The following is a 15365-nucleotide window of genomic DNA, read 5'->3' as shown; positions in this document are numbered from 1 at the left end:
TCTCTCTTCTGAGGATGTGGACAAGGTGCTCACGACTGTAAGGCCTACCACCTGTCTAACTGACCCTTGCCCATCGTGGCTCATCATGAGATGCAGAGAGAAGTTGGGCGAGGGGATCAAGGCGGTGGTAAACGCATCCTTGCAAGAGGGTGTGATGCCATCAGCCCTCAAGGAGGCAATTGTAAAGCCCATCTTAAAGAAGCCCTCCTTGGATCCCCAAGTTTTTAATAACTTTCGCCCAATTTCGAATTTACCATTCTTGGGCAAGTTCATTGAGCGAGTGGTGGCCAATCAGTTGTCGACACACTTGGATGAAACGGATTACTTAGATCCATACCAATTGGGCTTCAGGACTGGTCATGGAACTGAAACAGCCTTGGTCGCTCTGGTAGATGATATGAGGAGGGCATTAGATAGGGAAGAATTTACCTTCCTTGTCCTCCTCGATTTCTCAGCAGCTTTTGATACTGTCGACCACAGTATCCTTTTATATCGCCTAGAGGGATTGGGAATAGGAGGCACTGTATTACGGTGGTTCCGCTCCTTTCTCTCTGATAGGTACCAACAGGTGGCATTGGGGGAGGAGGTTTCAGACCCTTGGGCTCTCAATTGTGGTGTGCCACAGGGCTCTATCCTCTCTCCCATGCTATTTAACATCTATATGAAGCCGCTGGGGGCAATCATCAGGAGATTTGGGCTGCAGTGTCACCAATATGCGGATGACACTCAGCTCTATCTCTCATTTAAAGCTTCACCAGAGCTGGCTGTGGAGACCTTGTCCAAGTGCCTGGAGTCCGTGAGTGGATGGATGGGAAGGAATAGGCTGAAACTGAACCCCGACAAGACCGAGGTACTGCTCGTGGGGGACAAGAGAAGGTTGGGAACCGTTGACCTGAAGTTCAATGGGGTGAGTTTACCTCTAAAGGACCAGGTCCGCAGCCTCGGGGTTGTACTTGATTCCAAGCTGTCCATTGAGGCTCAGATTTCGGCTGTGAGCCGGGCAGCTTGGTACCAACTACACCTTATACGTAGGCTGCAACCCTACCTTCCTGTTCATCAGCTCCCACTGGTAGTACATGCCCTGGTCACCTCTCGATTAGATTACTGTAATGCACTCTACGTGGGGTTACCCTTGAAAACGGTCCGGAAACTACAACTTATTCAGAATGCGGCGGCTCGATTACTCACAAACAGTCGTTGCCGGGACCACATCACGCCAGTGTTGTTCGATCTACACTGGCTTCCAGTTGTTTTCCGGGCCCAATTCAAGCTGTTGGTATTAACCTTTAAATCCCTACACGGTCTCGGCCCAGTTTATCTAAAGGAGCGCCTACAACGCCACCAATCATGCCGCCTGACAAGATCGGCCACACAAGGCCTTCTCTCAGTCCCGCCAACCAAAGCAGCTAGGTTGGCGGGCACTAGAGAGAGGGCCTTTTCAGTGGCGGCCCCCACCCTCTGGAACTCCCTCCCACAAGATCTTCGGCACATCTCTTCCCTGAATATGTTCCGCAAGGCCTTAAAGACCTGGCTTTTTCAGCAGGCTTTCAGGACTTTTGGGGAGGCTTAATATCTTTCTCTTTTAAATGCCTCCTATTATGTATTGCTTGCTTTTATAATTTATATTATTTCACTCTATTTTGTACTGTATTCTGCTATATTTATTGTATGTACATCGCCTAGAGTGGCCACTGGCCAGATAGGCGACACATAAATTAAATTTATTATATTATTATTTATTAAGCACAAAACCTCCTTTCCAAGGGAAAGGCTATTTGCTGGATGGAACAAACACTTGTTTTGCAGTTCTTTAAAGGCATGACCAGATGTCTATAATTTAAGATTCCTATACTTGAGGGGGGGGGAACCTAACTTATTTAGGGTTGCAATCAGATAGATCCCAATAAAGTATTCTGTGATTCAGACACAGGGTTGAAAGAGGTTTGCAAAGTTATGTATTTTAAGTGGTTTTAACATCTTAATAGTTTAATTCTGTTTTAATGCTGATTTTTATATGTTTATATGTTTTATATGTTCTTAATGATATCTACTTACTTTTATCTGGAAGCCGCCTTGAGTTCCAGTCTGGAAAAAGGGCGGGGTATAAATAAAGATAATAACAATAACAATAATAATAGTTACAGAGCAATCCTGGTTAGTTTTGGCCAGGATTAGGGATGGAAGGATCTGTCAGTTTCAGTTCTCTCAGTTTCTCATCTTGCCGATATGAAATTCACTTCTGCACATTTCTGCAGCAAAATCCTCATGAAAATTCTCCAGTGTTTTAGTGCAAATTTCTCCTAATACACTCATTTTTGTAGGCAGTTTTGACTAATGTACATATTTTTGCAAGCAATTTCTCATTATATAATGATTTTTTTGTGCTATTTTGACTAATGTGTTCATTTTTATGCACACTTTCTCCTTACGCATTTTTGTAAACATTGTTTGGTTGGTGAACTGCATTGCAAAATTCAAAGAAGTGTGAATTTCAAAGGATGATTGTGTTTTGGTTCTCATATTATTTTGAAAAGTGTGAATTTGATAGATTTGGCTTGTAACGTGAACTGAACAAATTTTCTCACCCATCCTGAGATACAGCCCATTGTGTTGAAGTTCATTCCTAACCGTTGTTGTTGTTGTTACTATTTTTATTATTATGAAATTTATTTCCTGCCCTTTACCAGTAGGACCCAGGGCAGGTCACAACAATATAAAGTACATTATTAAAAATAGTTTAAAACAAATTGCAAGACTACAAAGTTGCGGGCACTTGCTAGGAAGTCAGACCAGGTCTCTGACTCTTAGCCTGAGTTTGGTGGCTGGAGGGCTGCTAAGGCCTTTTACTCAACATTAGGGCTATTCACTCATTGAAATTAATGGATATGACTAACTTAAGTCCATTAATTGCAGTGGGTCTGCTCTGAGTGCAACTGAGCTGGTTGTTGCTGTTGTTATGCGCCTTCAAGTCAATCACGACTTATGGCGACCCTATGAATCAACGACCTCCAATAGCATCTGTCATGAACCACCCTGTTCAGATCTTGTAAGTTCAGGTGGCTTCCTTTATGGAATCAATCCATCTCTTGTTTGACCTTCCTCTTTTTCTACTCCCTTCTGTTTTTCCCAGCATTATTGTCTTTTCTAGTGAATCCTGTCTTCTCATGATGTGTCCAAAGTATGATAACCTCAGTTTCAGCATTTTAGCGTTTAACTATAGTTCTGGTTTAATTTGTTCTAATACCCAATTATTTGTCTTTTTCGCGGTCAATGGTATGCGCAAAGCTCTCCTCCAACACCACATTTCAAATGAGTTGATTTTTTCTCTTATCCTCTTTTTTCACTGTCCAACTTTCACATCCGTACATAGAGATCAGGAATACCATGGTCTGAATGATCCTGACTTTAGTGTTCAGTGATACATCTTTGCATTTGAGGACTGAGCTGGACACAACCCTTAATCCAGGGCTGGTGGTCAGAAACACCCTAGATCAGATCTTACGGCACCAGGGCCCAGAGAGGCAGAGCTGGGGCCTGCTCCTGTGCTGCCTTGCTCCTTCATCAAACCAGAACAGGACACTCCGAGACCTCAGCGCCTCAATCCACCTGGAATCTCTTGAATGTTTAAGTTAAAGCAGTGGAGACTGGTCCGTTCGGGCAAATGGGGTGCTGCTCCACCAACTTTAGTCTGCCCTCAGCCAGCCCCCACCTGCCTATCCTCTTGCTGACAGCCAGCCCAGGGGCTGGCTCTGGCTCTCAGCTTCCTCCTCCTTTGGCCCCATCTGCTACACCCTTGAAGAAGTCAGTGACTTCCCCCCAAGAATGCTGGGAACTATAGTTTAAGGGTGGTGTCGTTTGTTAAAGGCGCTGAGACACACACACACCCAATTCCCCCACAAAGCTACAGTCCCCAGAGTTTCCTGAGGAGAGGGATTGATTGTCAGATCATTCTGGGAACTGTAGCCGTGTGAGGGGAACAGGGGTCTCCAAACAACTCTCACACACTTCCCAGGATTCTTTGGGGGAAACCGTGACTGCGTCAAGTGGTATAATACTGCTTTAAATGTGTAGTCCGGATAGGGCCTCAGCCTCAATATGGCCCTTTGCAGAACTCTGGAAAGAGAAAGGGTGCTTAGCTGAAATAACTCAGTGGCAGAGCATCTGCTGTGTATGCAGAAGGTCCCAGATTCAATCCCCAACATCTCCAGGTAAGGCTGGAAGATGCTGCCAGCCTGAACCCCTGGAGAGCCACTGCCAGTCAGTGTAGGCAATACTGAGCTACATGGAGCAATGGTCTGACTCAGTATAAAGTGGCTTCCTGTGCTCTTAGGCTACAATTTGTTAACTCTGCCTGTTATTAGTTCTGCCTCCACCTACTGTTGGTCTGCCTGCCTTCCACCCCACGTGTCCCAATGGGCACCAGCTGCCACTGAATTAAAACAACAGTGACTGGTTAAGACCTTCTTATCACAACCGCTGCCTCAGGCCTACGGTAGCAAGGACATTGTTAAGTGAGACTTTTGAGCATGTTGGGGTCGGATAGATCGCCATACCTTGGACGTGCAGTGTTTAATTCCCCCATTCAAGCCTACCAGCTCTTTTCATGAGATCTTCTAATTAATGTATGTGCACGTGTGTCTGCATGGACACACACTCACACAGAGACGCAGGGAGGGGTTATATTCTAAAGAAAAATTGACCCCACTCCATTCTGTAGGAGAATACATGGAGTGTGATATGGGGTGTGTGTGGAGAGGGTATCCCTAAATATGAGGAAAGGTTAAGGCTGATTTCTTGTGCATGGTGTATGTGTGTGAAAGAGAGAGAGAGAGACTGTGTATGCACCAGCTGCTAGAGTAGACTGGGGGAGGGGGCAATACTTTTCCAAATATAACGTTTTTTACCTTTGAAACACCCTGAAATGGATTTTGCAGACCATTAGCTGGAAAACTATGGCCAGGCAAATTGTGTCTTTCTGCTTCCCTCTGTGCAGTGCCATAAAGAACAGAGGTTGGGTGGGGGTTCAGTGATATTCAGCTTGGTATCTTGTCCCATTTTGTTCTGCTGAATAAACACCTCATTCAACTGTTACTAAGTTGGTGTGTGTTCTTTTTTTCCACCCTTTCCTGGCCTCCTAGAGAAGTGGGATCAGTCTGTGAGCTCTGCGTGGAAGGCAGAGTCCTTGTGCAGTACGCCTTCAGCGCCTCCTCGCCGATGCCGTGCGACCCGTCAGGACACTGGAGTCCACGTGAAGCAGAAGGTGATCTTGCATCTGGGGATGGGAAAGGGGTGCCAAGGGTAGGTGGTGGTGGTGGAAGAGGAGGAGGAGAAGGAAGGGAGAGCCAAGCACGAGAAGAAGCAAAAGTGGAAGTTCCTATACTTGAGTGATGGTGGAGAAATTCATAAGTAGCAGGTTTCTAGTACCAATTTGCCTTGCTTGTAGTGCTTGACCGAATCACAAGTTGAGGACCGTTTCTGCCCAGATGATGGGTGGTGACTGTTTACTTAGCTTTGTGTAAGTTGCTATTAGCATCCAGAACACACACACACACACACACACCGGTAGTTGTTGTTGTTATGTGCCTCCAAGTCGACTGTGACTTATGGAGACCCTATGAATCGGCGACCTCCAAGAGCATCTGTCACGAACCACCCTGTTCAGATCTTGTAAGTTCAGGTCTGTGGCTTCCTTTATGGAATCCATCCATCTCTTGTTTGGCCTTCCTCTTTTTGTACTCCCTTCTGTTTTCCCCAGCATTATTGTATTTTCTAGTGAATCATGTCTTCTCATTATGTGTCCAAAGTATGATAACCTCAGTTTCATCATTTTAGCTTCTAGTGACAGTTCTGGTTTAATTTGTTCTAACACCCACTCATGGTCTTTTTTGCAGTCCATGGAATGCGCAAAGCTCTCCTCCGACACCACATTTCAAATCAGTTGATTTTTTTCTTGTCCGCTTTTTTCACTATCCAACTTTCACATCCATACACAGAGATCGGAAATATTTAGTATTTAGAACTATTTAGAACCGGTAGTTCTAAATACTCATTAATTGGTAAGTCCAAACTGAAATTACAGAAGGGTTGCCCATCACTAAATAATATGAAAGTTTCCCCAAAATTCCACTCCATGCTTTTGCTGGTTTATCTGCCCCCTGTCAAAGTGTGGGGGCACTTTTGTGGTTCTCTTGTTATATTAATTAAGGGTAGACATAACCTTCCCCGCTCGTTTGATTTGGAAAGCCTCTTTTCAGGAAGTTGGGAAATTTCACTGACATTTTGGGGGCATTGGGGGGTTGCCACTTGGTGATTACCTTCCTGAACTTTAGGAGGTAGTTGTGGGGGGTTTCCCCCCTTACTTTTATCTTTATTTCATTTTTAATGATTCTATGATTCTATAAAAGCCTCGTGCCTGTTCAAAGCAGTTCAAGGCTCTCAGCTGCCTCCCAGCCCAGCAGCGTTCCCCAATGTGCTCAGGAGACTATTGCCCAGAGGCTCTGACTGGCCGAGAGGCAAAAATAAAAAGCACGCCTTGTAAGGTTTAGTACAATAAGGGGTTAAACTGTTTTATGAAAACTCCCTTTCTGGTAGATCAGAGCCTATTTGGCATCTCTGAATTCTTGAGAGAGCTAAATATCTCCCATCCTCAACCTTGGCTTAGCGGGTTTGACTCATCACTAGGAATGGAAGAATCTGTCCATTTGGGTCTTCTCAGTTTCTCCTTTTCCCAATCTTCAATTCATTTCTCCACATTTCTGCAAGCAATTTTCAATGTATCTGCTTATTTATTTATTTTAAAAAATCCTCATGAGAACACACAAGAGTTTTAGGCCACATTTCTCCTAGTAAACACATTTTTGCATGCAGTTTTGATGAATGGACACATTTCTGCAAGCAGTTTATCCTGATATTATTTTTATATGCTGTTATCACTCATGCATTCATTTTTACGCACATTTCCCCCTAACGTGTGCATTTTTTGTAAACATTGTTCAGTTGGAGAACTGCATTCAGAAACGTGTGAATTTCAAAAGACGACTGTGTTTCAGTTCTCATATTGTTCTAGAAAGTCCAAATTTGATAGTGATAGTCAGGGAATCAAATTTGACCCTCATCCCTCACAATTAAAGGAGAACCTACATAATTCACACTTGCCGGATCCATTTGCAAACCGAAGTCCTTCGAAATGCTCACTTCTCTGAATGTTGCAGCGCAGTTCTCTAGCCCAGAAATGAGTACAAAAATGCATATCTTAATTAATTATTGGTTTAATTAATTCAATTTAAATTAGTAATACTGCTGCTACAGGGTACGGAGGCGGGTCTCCAGACTAATTTTATTAGGGTGGGTGGCCTGCTGAGAAGCAGATAGGGATAGAGGCATGTGCAAGCCGGAGAGGGAGGTGGGGGGCCAAGTTATAGGAAGTGTGGGCAGCAGGCGCTGGAAGGGTGCTGCTAGCAGACCACGCCGGAATAGGGGAACACAGGACAGATACATTATATCTATCCCATGTTCCGGGTCTGCTCAGAACCAGACGGAAACTGGGGGACGCAAGGTTCCTACCGACCTTCGACTGCTGTTATGTAATGCCAGGTCTGTGGCTCAGAAAACCTCGCTCATCCATGATATGATCTTGGATGGGCGCGCAGACCTGGCATGTATTACGGAGACTTGGCTGGACGAAGCCTCTGCTCCAATTCTTGAGGCCATGTGTCCGCCAGGTTTCCGTTATGCACAGCAGCCGAGGGTGGGAAGGCGGGGACGGGGTGTGGCAGTCATCTATCGAGAGTCCTTGGTTTTTGCCAGACCTCCCCTCCATAGGACTCAAATTGTTGATTGCATGTACTGGAGGTTGGGCCCGAAGGGCAGTTTAGGGATCCTGCTGGTGTACCGCCCACCCCGCTGCACGGCAGATTCCCTGGCCGAGGTGCTGGAGGTGGTCTCGGCTGTACGGGCATTGTCCCCAGAGCTGTTAGTTCTGGGTGACTTCAACGTGCATGCCGAGGCCGCTCTCATAGGAGCCCCTCGGGATTTCCTGGAAACCATGGCTTCCTGGGAACTGTACCTAAGTAATACTGGGCCCACCCATGTAGCCGGTCATGCTCTCGACCTTGTGTTTGTCCTGGGAGAGGACAGCAGTGCTCTGAAGTTGGGAGTGATTCATGCCACTCCTGTGTCATGGTCAGACCACTACCTGGTAAATATGGACTTCTCGTTGCCATGCCCCCTCCGCAGGGGTGAAGGACCTACTAAAATGGTCCGCCCCTGACGCCTGATGGATCCGGATGGATTCCTGACTGCGCTTGGGGAATTGGAACCTGCTGAAGGTCGCCCGGTCGAAACCCTGGTGAAGGAGTGGAATGTGGGGATCACCAGGGCATTAGACCAGGTGGCTCCGAAACGTCCTCTCCCCCTGAATAGAACTCAGCTAGCTCCATGGTATACACCGCGGTTGCGTAGCTTGAGACAGGAGGTGAGACGACTAGAGCGCCGGTGGCAGAAATCCCGCTCCGAAGATGTCCGGACACAGGTTAGAGCAGCAGTAGCTGCCTACCAAGTGGCAATAAAGGTAGGAAAGAAGGCTTTCTTTGCTGCCTCTATTGCGTCTGCGGAGTGTTGTCCCAGGAGGCTGTTCCAGGTGGTCCGAAGCCTGGTCGGTCCAGTTGCTCAGGAACCCTTGGAACAGTCAAAGGCCTCCTGTGACCTATTAGCAAAACACTTCGCTGATAAAATCGAACACTTACGGAGCTCGATCCTGCGTGCCGTGGACACAGTCGATGAACCAGAGTTGGCCAGTTGCAAGCCGGTAAATTGGGATCGGTTTCGGCTTCTCCTTTCTGAGGAAGTGGACAAGGTGCTTTCATCTGTGAAGCCAACCACTTGTCTTACTGATCCTTGCCCTTCGTGGCTCCTTGTGAGCTGCAGAGAGAAATTGGGCGAGGGGATCAAAGCGGTGGTAAACGCATCCTTGAAAGAGGGTGTGATGCCATCAGCCTTCAAGGAGGCAATTGTAAAGCCCATCTTAAAGAAGCCCTCCTTGGATCCCCAAGTGTTCGATAACTTCCGCCCAATTTCGAATCTACCATTTCTGGGCAAGGTCATTGAGCGAGTGGTGGCCAACCAGTTGTCAGCACACTTGGATGAAACGGATTATTTGGATCCATACCAATCGGGTTTCAGGACTGGTCACGGAACTGAAACAGCCTTGGTCGCTCTGGTTGATGATTTGAGGAGGGCATTAGATAGGGGAGAATCCACCTCTCTTGTCCTCCTCGATCTCTCAGCGGCTTTTGATACTGTCGACCACAGTATCCTTCTGCTTCGCCTGGAGGGATTGGGAATTGGAGGCACTGTATTACAGTGGTTCCATTCCTTTCTCTCCGACAGGTACCAACAGGTAGCGTTGGGGGAGGAGGTATTCAGACCCTTGGCCTCTCAATTGTGGTGTGCCACAGGGCTCTATCCTCTCTCCCATGCTATTTAACATCTATATGAAGCCGCTGGGAGCAATCATCAGGAGATTTGGGCTGCAGTGTCATCAATATGCGGATGACACTCAGCTCTATCTCTCGTTTAAATCTTCACCAGAGTTGGCTGTGGAGACCTTGTCCAACTGCCTGGAATCCGTGAGTGGATGGATGGGAAGGAACAAGCTGAAGTTGAACCTGATAAGACCGAGGTACTACTTGTGGGGGACAAGAGAAGGTTGGGTGACATTGACCTGAAGTTCAATGGGGTGAGTTTACCCCTAAAGGACCAGGTCCGTAGCCTTGGGGTTGTGCTTGATTCCAGGCTGTCCATGGAGGCTCAGATTTCGGCAGTGAGCCGGGCAGCCTGGTACCAACTACACCTCATACGAAGGCTGCAACCCTACCTTCCTGTTCATCAGCTCCCACTGGTGGTACACGCCCTGATCACCTCTCGTTTGGACTACTGTAATGCGCTCTACGTGGGGTTACCCTTGAAAACGGTCCGGAAATTACAACTGATACAAAATGCGGCGGCTCGACTACTTACGAATAGTCGCCGCCGAGATCACATCACACCAGTGTTGTTCGACCTACACTGGCTTCCAGTTGTTTTCCGAGCCCAATTCAAGGTGTTGGTATTGACCTTTAAATCCCTATACGGTTTCGGCCCAGTTTATCTCACGGAGCGCCTTCAACGCCACCAATTATGCCGCCCGACAAGATCGGCCACACAGGGCGTTCTCTCAATCCCGCCAACAAAAACAGCCAGATTGGTGGGTACAAGAGAGAGGGCATTCTCAGTGGCGGCCCCCACTCTTTGGAACTCCCTCCCACAAGATCTCCGGCATGCCTCTTCCCTAAATGTATTTCGGAAAGCCTTAAAGACCTGGCTTTTTCAGCAGGCCTTCGGGGTATCCGGGGAGGGTTAATCGATATAATTGTAATGCCTCCTACCCAGTTTTAATATTGTTGTTGTAGATCTATTGTTTTTATTGTATCACTGTATTTTATTAATTGTATTTTAATAATTTTGTAAGTCGCCTAGAGTGGCCATTGGCCAGATAGGCGACGAAGAAATTAAATTTATTATTATTATTATTATATATTAAGGTAAATTGTGTATGGCAATGCATATATATATCAGGGGGAAATAACATACAGTTAGGGGAAATTATTTGGCAAAAATGTTGTTAGTAGTCAGTTCTACCCAGAGTAGACCCATTTAAATTAATGAACCTAAGTTAGTCATGTCTGTTCACTTCAGAGAGTAGAGCTAGCACTGAATGCCACCCTGTCTATATTAGGAGGAATTTGCACTAAAATGTTAATTAACTTTCATTGTGAATTTAAAAACAAAATCATACACTGATGTGGAAATGTGTAGAACTGACTTTATGACTGTAGAAATGAGAGCAACCAAAACTGTCAGATTGCCCATCCCTGGTATAAACTCAGCTAGATACAATGCAATCTTTTGGACCAAGGGGGGAGGTGTCCCTCAAAGATAGGCGGTTGAGTAATTCTTTCACACTGGGGAGAGTGGCTGCATAATCAACGGTCACGAAGGGAGTGTAGCTCAGTGCAAAACAGCATGCTTTGCAGGCAAACAATGCTGGGTTCACCCACTAGTATTTCCAACTGAGACTCTAAGAGAGCCACTGCCCGTCAGAGTAGACAGCACTGGGGTAGATTCCCTTAAACAGGACAGCGTCCAAAGTCCCATAGCCATGTTTCAGAGTTTCTAGCAATGGATCCCCTTGATTTTATAAAGGCATTCACGTTCTCTTCCTGGGCCCTATTTTGCACCCTCCCTTTATCTTTTTGCCTAGGTGGAATGTACCCTTGCACTCTGATGATGCTTTCTCTTTGTCTGGATGGAGGATAGAGAAGTGTGTGCTTTTGCATGCATACGCAGAAATTATACTATTGTACACAGAAACATTTACATTAGTTACTCCACTCCTTTTTCCTCTGGCCCTGCCCACCATGGGCATGTGACCCTCAGAGAATTGCCCAGAAGGGAATGTAGCCCTTGGGCTGGAAAAAGGGTTCCCACCAAAGTTTTACATAGATGGTGGTTTTAATGCAGAGACCCCGCCTTAAAGCACAGAAAGGACTAGCAAGAAATGAAGAGCTAAACTATAGTAGGAAAATGGAATGAAATGTGCCCCTTTATTCTCCAGAGCAAGCACCACCTCATTCACTTCCCTTGGCTCAAGGTTGGCTCCCATTTTTTAAAAACTCCTCAAGGTCTTGGGCAGAACAGGCTGAAGAAGCTGCTTCCATCTAGATGAGGGGGAATAAATGAGTTTTGCTTTGTGAATCAGAGGAGTGTTGATGATGGAAATGGCATGGGAAGAAATTTGGTTTGGTTAGGATTTTAAGGCACCCCTACCTACTTTCTTACGGAAACCACGACAAGCTAACATTTGAAATTCACACTTCTCTGAACTTCCTTATGCAACTTCTCCAACCAAATGATGTGTACAAAAGTGTGTATATTAGGGTTAAGTGTGCATAAAAGCACACATATTAACAAAAATAACATAAAATACCATTATATTCGAGAAATTTGCTTGCAAAAAAAAAGGTGTATATCAGCAGAACTGCAAACCAAAATGTGTATCTCAGGAGAGATTTGCACTGAAGTTTTCACAAGGACTTAAAAATGTCCACAGACTGCTGCAGAAATGTGGAGAATGGAAGACGGGGGGAAATGAGACATGGAGAGGAAGTGATTCACCCATTGCCATTCATACTGATCACTCCGTTTTGTGTGAGATGCTTTTTTACTGACTAGCATTCAGCCATCCAGATGTATTCTTAGGACACCAAAGGCTGCTTGTGCGACTTGTGCAAGAGGATGAGATGCACAGATTGCCTCCCCTCCCACCATCACCACCATGGAGGGCTGGTGTTTTGTCCCTGTACTGGAAAAAATGTATGCAACTTTCTATTGGAGATGAACTTTTCCCCCTGTCCTCTCCACCCGCCCCCCATTTTTGCACAAGACTTGGAGTGACTCATGTGTTCTGTTTTGCCATTTCTATGCTTTCATGCTTTGGAAGCACGAAGGGGTGCTTGCTGGGAGCACCTGCAAGGGGAGGTATGGCTAGAATCTCACTACCTTGGGCTCCTTCCGGGAGGAAGGGCGGGATTCATTGGCGATCACTCGTGGCCAAGCAAGATTGTCTTCCTAGATAAGGTTTTTAACGGTGGGTCCGTAAGTGACTGCGGAGGCCAATTCTGGATCCACACAGCCTCCCACAGTGAGGACGTAGGTTTCCAGATGGAAGATGGTCACGATGAGGATTTGCTTGACGTGCCTTCCGCTTAGCTCGTTTGTCCCTTTCGCCCTGTACTCGTGCTTCTTCAAGAAGGGCGGGATATAACATTAATAATAAATAAATAAATAAATAAGGAGCTATATGGAAGCTCAGGCATCAAAGCCTTTTTTTCAAGTGAAAAAGGGGATAGGACCAGGACATGAGTTTTTTTCATGTGTGTGTGGGTAGTGCAGCTACCTTTCTGAAATTGAGCAGGTCAACTTGATAGGAAGTGCCGTCGCTCAGTGGTAGAGCACTTGTTTTGCTTACAGAAGGCCCCAGGTTCAGTCCCTGGCGTCTCCAGGCAAGGAGAGACCCTTGCCTGTAACCCCAGAGAGTTGCTGCCAGTCAGTGTGGACAATACTGAGCTAGGAGGACCAATAGCCTGACTCAGTAGAGCCAGTGTGGTGAAGTGGTTAGTGTGTTGGACTATGACCTGGGAGACCAGGGTTCAAATTCCCGCTCAGCCGTGAAGCTCACTGGGTGACCTTGGGCCAGTCACTGCATCTCAGCCTAACCTACCTCACAGGATTGTTGTGAAGATAAAATAGAGAGGGAAGAATTATGTACATCACCTTGAGCTCCTTGGAGAAAAGGTGGGATATAAATGCAATAATAAGTAAAACAAGCCAGCTTCTTGGGTTCCTAAAGGCCTTTATTCCTACAGCTACCATCATCATCACCATCGTTTTAAAAGGCAAGATGAACTGCTTTCTTGCAGGGTGTGCATTTTTTATTTTCCTTTGGCCAAGAAAATCCTTTGGCTCTCAGTTCCTCAGTTTTGTCCCTCCCACCTCTTCCCCTTCTTCATTTTGGGGATTCTTGGCTGTGAATCGAGGTTTAGCGTGTCTCAAAATACAACAACAAGCAAAACTTTGGGCATCCTTCCAATAAACTCATTTGCTGGAATACTTGGCCAAGACAAATGGAAAGGAGAAGGAAGGAGGAGGAGAAGAAGAGACAATAGGGGCAGGAGAGGGAAGTCCATGGAGGAGAGAGGGAGGGAGTGAATCACCAGCACTTTTCCGATCCTGCACCTACCCTCCCAGCATGCCATGGATGAAAATAGAGGACACACTTGTAACAAGGAATGAGAGGGTCTACCCATTTTTTTGGTTCTCTCCGTGTCTCATTTTTCCAGGCTTAAATTCATTTCTCCCTATTTCTGGAGCAATTTGCAATTTTTTAATTAAAGAATTAATCCTCATGAAAATTCTTCAGCATTTTAGTGAGGCTTTCTCCTAATAATCACTTCCTCCGCCCCCTTGCATGCTGCTTTGACTAATGTGGGAATTTGACAGATTTGGCTTTAAATGCAAACTCGGACGAATTTCTGCCCCATCCCTACTTTTGATACACCTTTCTTCTCACATTGAGAAATGCTTGAGCCTGCTCCTTCCCCCCTCTGCTGGAAACCGCAGGAGCGGAGATTGTTCTTGCTCTCAAGTCCTCCTTGTGGGCTTCCCAGAGGCATCTGGTTGGCCACTGTGAGAACAGGATGCTTGGCCTGATCCAGCAACCAGGCTCCTCGTGTGTCATTCTGTTCTCTCTACTATTGCACAGTGCTGCGGACTTTGCTCTAAGGTTGGGCCCTCCCAGAGCTTGGAAAAGTTACTTTTTTGAACTACAACTCCCATCAGCCCCAGCCAGCATGGCCACTGGATTGGGCTGAAGGGAGTTGACGTTCAAAAAAGTAACTTTTCCAAGCTCTGGGCCCTCCAGATGTTGCTGGACTCCAATTCCCCTGAGCCCCAGCTAGCATGGCCAATGGTCAGGGAGGATGGACTGCCTCCATCCAGGAACATCTGAAGGACAATGGGCTCCCCATTTGGGCGTGGGATGTGTGTAAAAAACAAAATCTAGGGACAAAATATTGTCTTATCCAAGGATGGGCAAACTTCAGGCTTGTGGAATCATCTTTTCTTTTTATTTCTTTTCTTTTTCTTTTCTTTTCTTTTTTTGGTGGGTGAACTCATGGGAAAGTGGCATGGGCTGGAAACAGACTGATTCCTTGATTCCTTTTAGCAAGTGAGGACTAATGAACTGCTGTTTTGTTATCCTAACAAGCCATTCTCCAACGTAGGCACAGGCTTTGATAGTGACCAGATAGCAAGGACTGTCTAGCCCAGCATTCGCCAACCTGGTGAGCTCCCACCTAGACGTTTTGGACTACAATGCTCCTCCACCCCAGTTAACATGGGCAATGTGCAGACTGCTTTTGTGTCTGGAGGAACATTAAATCACGTGAGCCTCCCCCTCACTTACAGGCTGCAATACAGCAGTTTTGAGGTGGGTGAAACCCAAGAGAGCTCAGTTCTGGGTAGGGATGGGAGGATCCCACACTAGCTAATTGTCTCTCCATCGTTTGTCAGGTGAATGTTACTTTGAAATGCCTGTCAGGAGATATCAGAATAAACTACTACAGTCCAATGGTCCATATTTCCCTGGGACTATGGATGGAAGGATCTGACAGTTTTGATTCTCTCTGTTCCTCTTTCTTCCAAGCTTTAATTCAGTTCTTCACATTTCTTCAGCAATTTGCAGTTTTGTTTAAAAAATCCTCAAGAAA

General features: G+C 46.1%; 1 protein-coding gene across 1 annotated transcript in view; it reads left to right on the top strand.

Moving 5' to 3' along the window:
• PAPPA (pappalysin 1) overlaps window positions 1–15365 on the top strand; it is a 284791-nt gene that overhangs the window by 78105 nt on the left and 191321 nt on the right. Inside the window, exon 6 of the mRNA XM_061604307.1 lies at window positions 5139–5260. Coding sequence (XP_061460291.1) covers window positions 5139–5260 — 122 coding nt within the window. The remainder of the gene's footprint in view (window positions 1–5138; window positions 5261–15365) is intronic.

Source organism: Rhineura floridana, chromosome 20, assembly GCF_030035675.1.
Source record: "Rhineura floridana isolate rRhiFlo1 chromosome 20, rRhiFlo1.hap2, whole genome shotgun sequence".
Classification (NCBI taxonomy): domain Eukaryota; kingdom Metazoa; phylum Chordata; class Lepidosauria; order Squamata; family Rhineuridae; genus Rhineura; species Rhineura floridana.
This window is presented reverse-complemented; position numbering and strand designations above follow the sequence as displayed.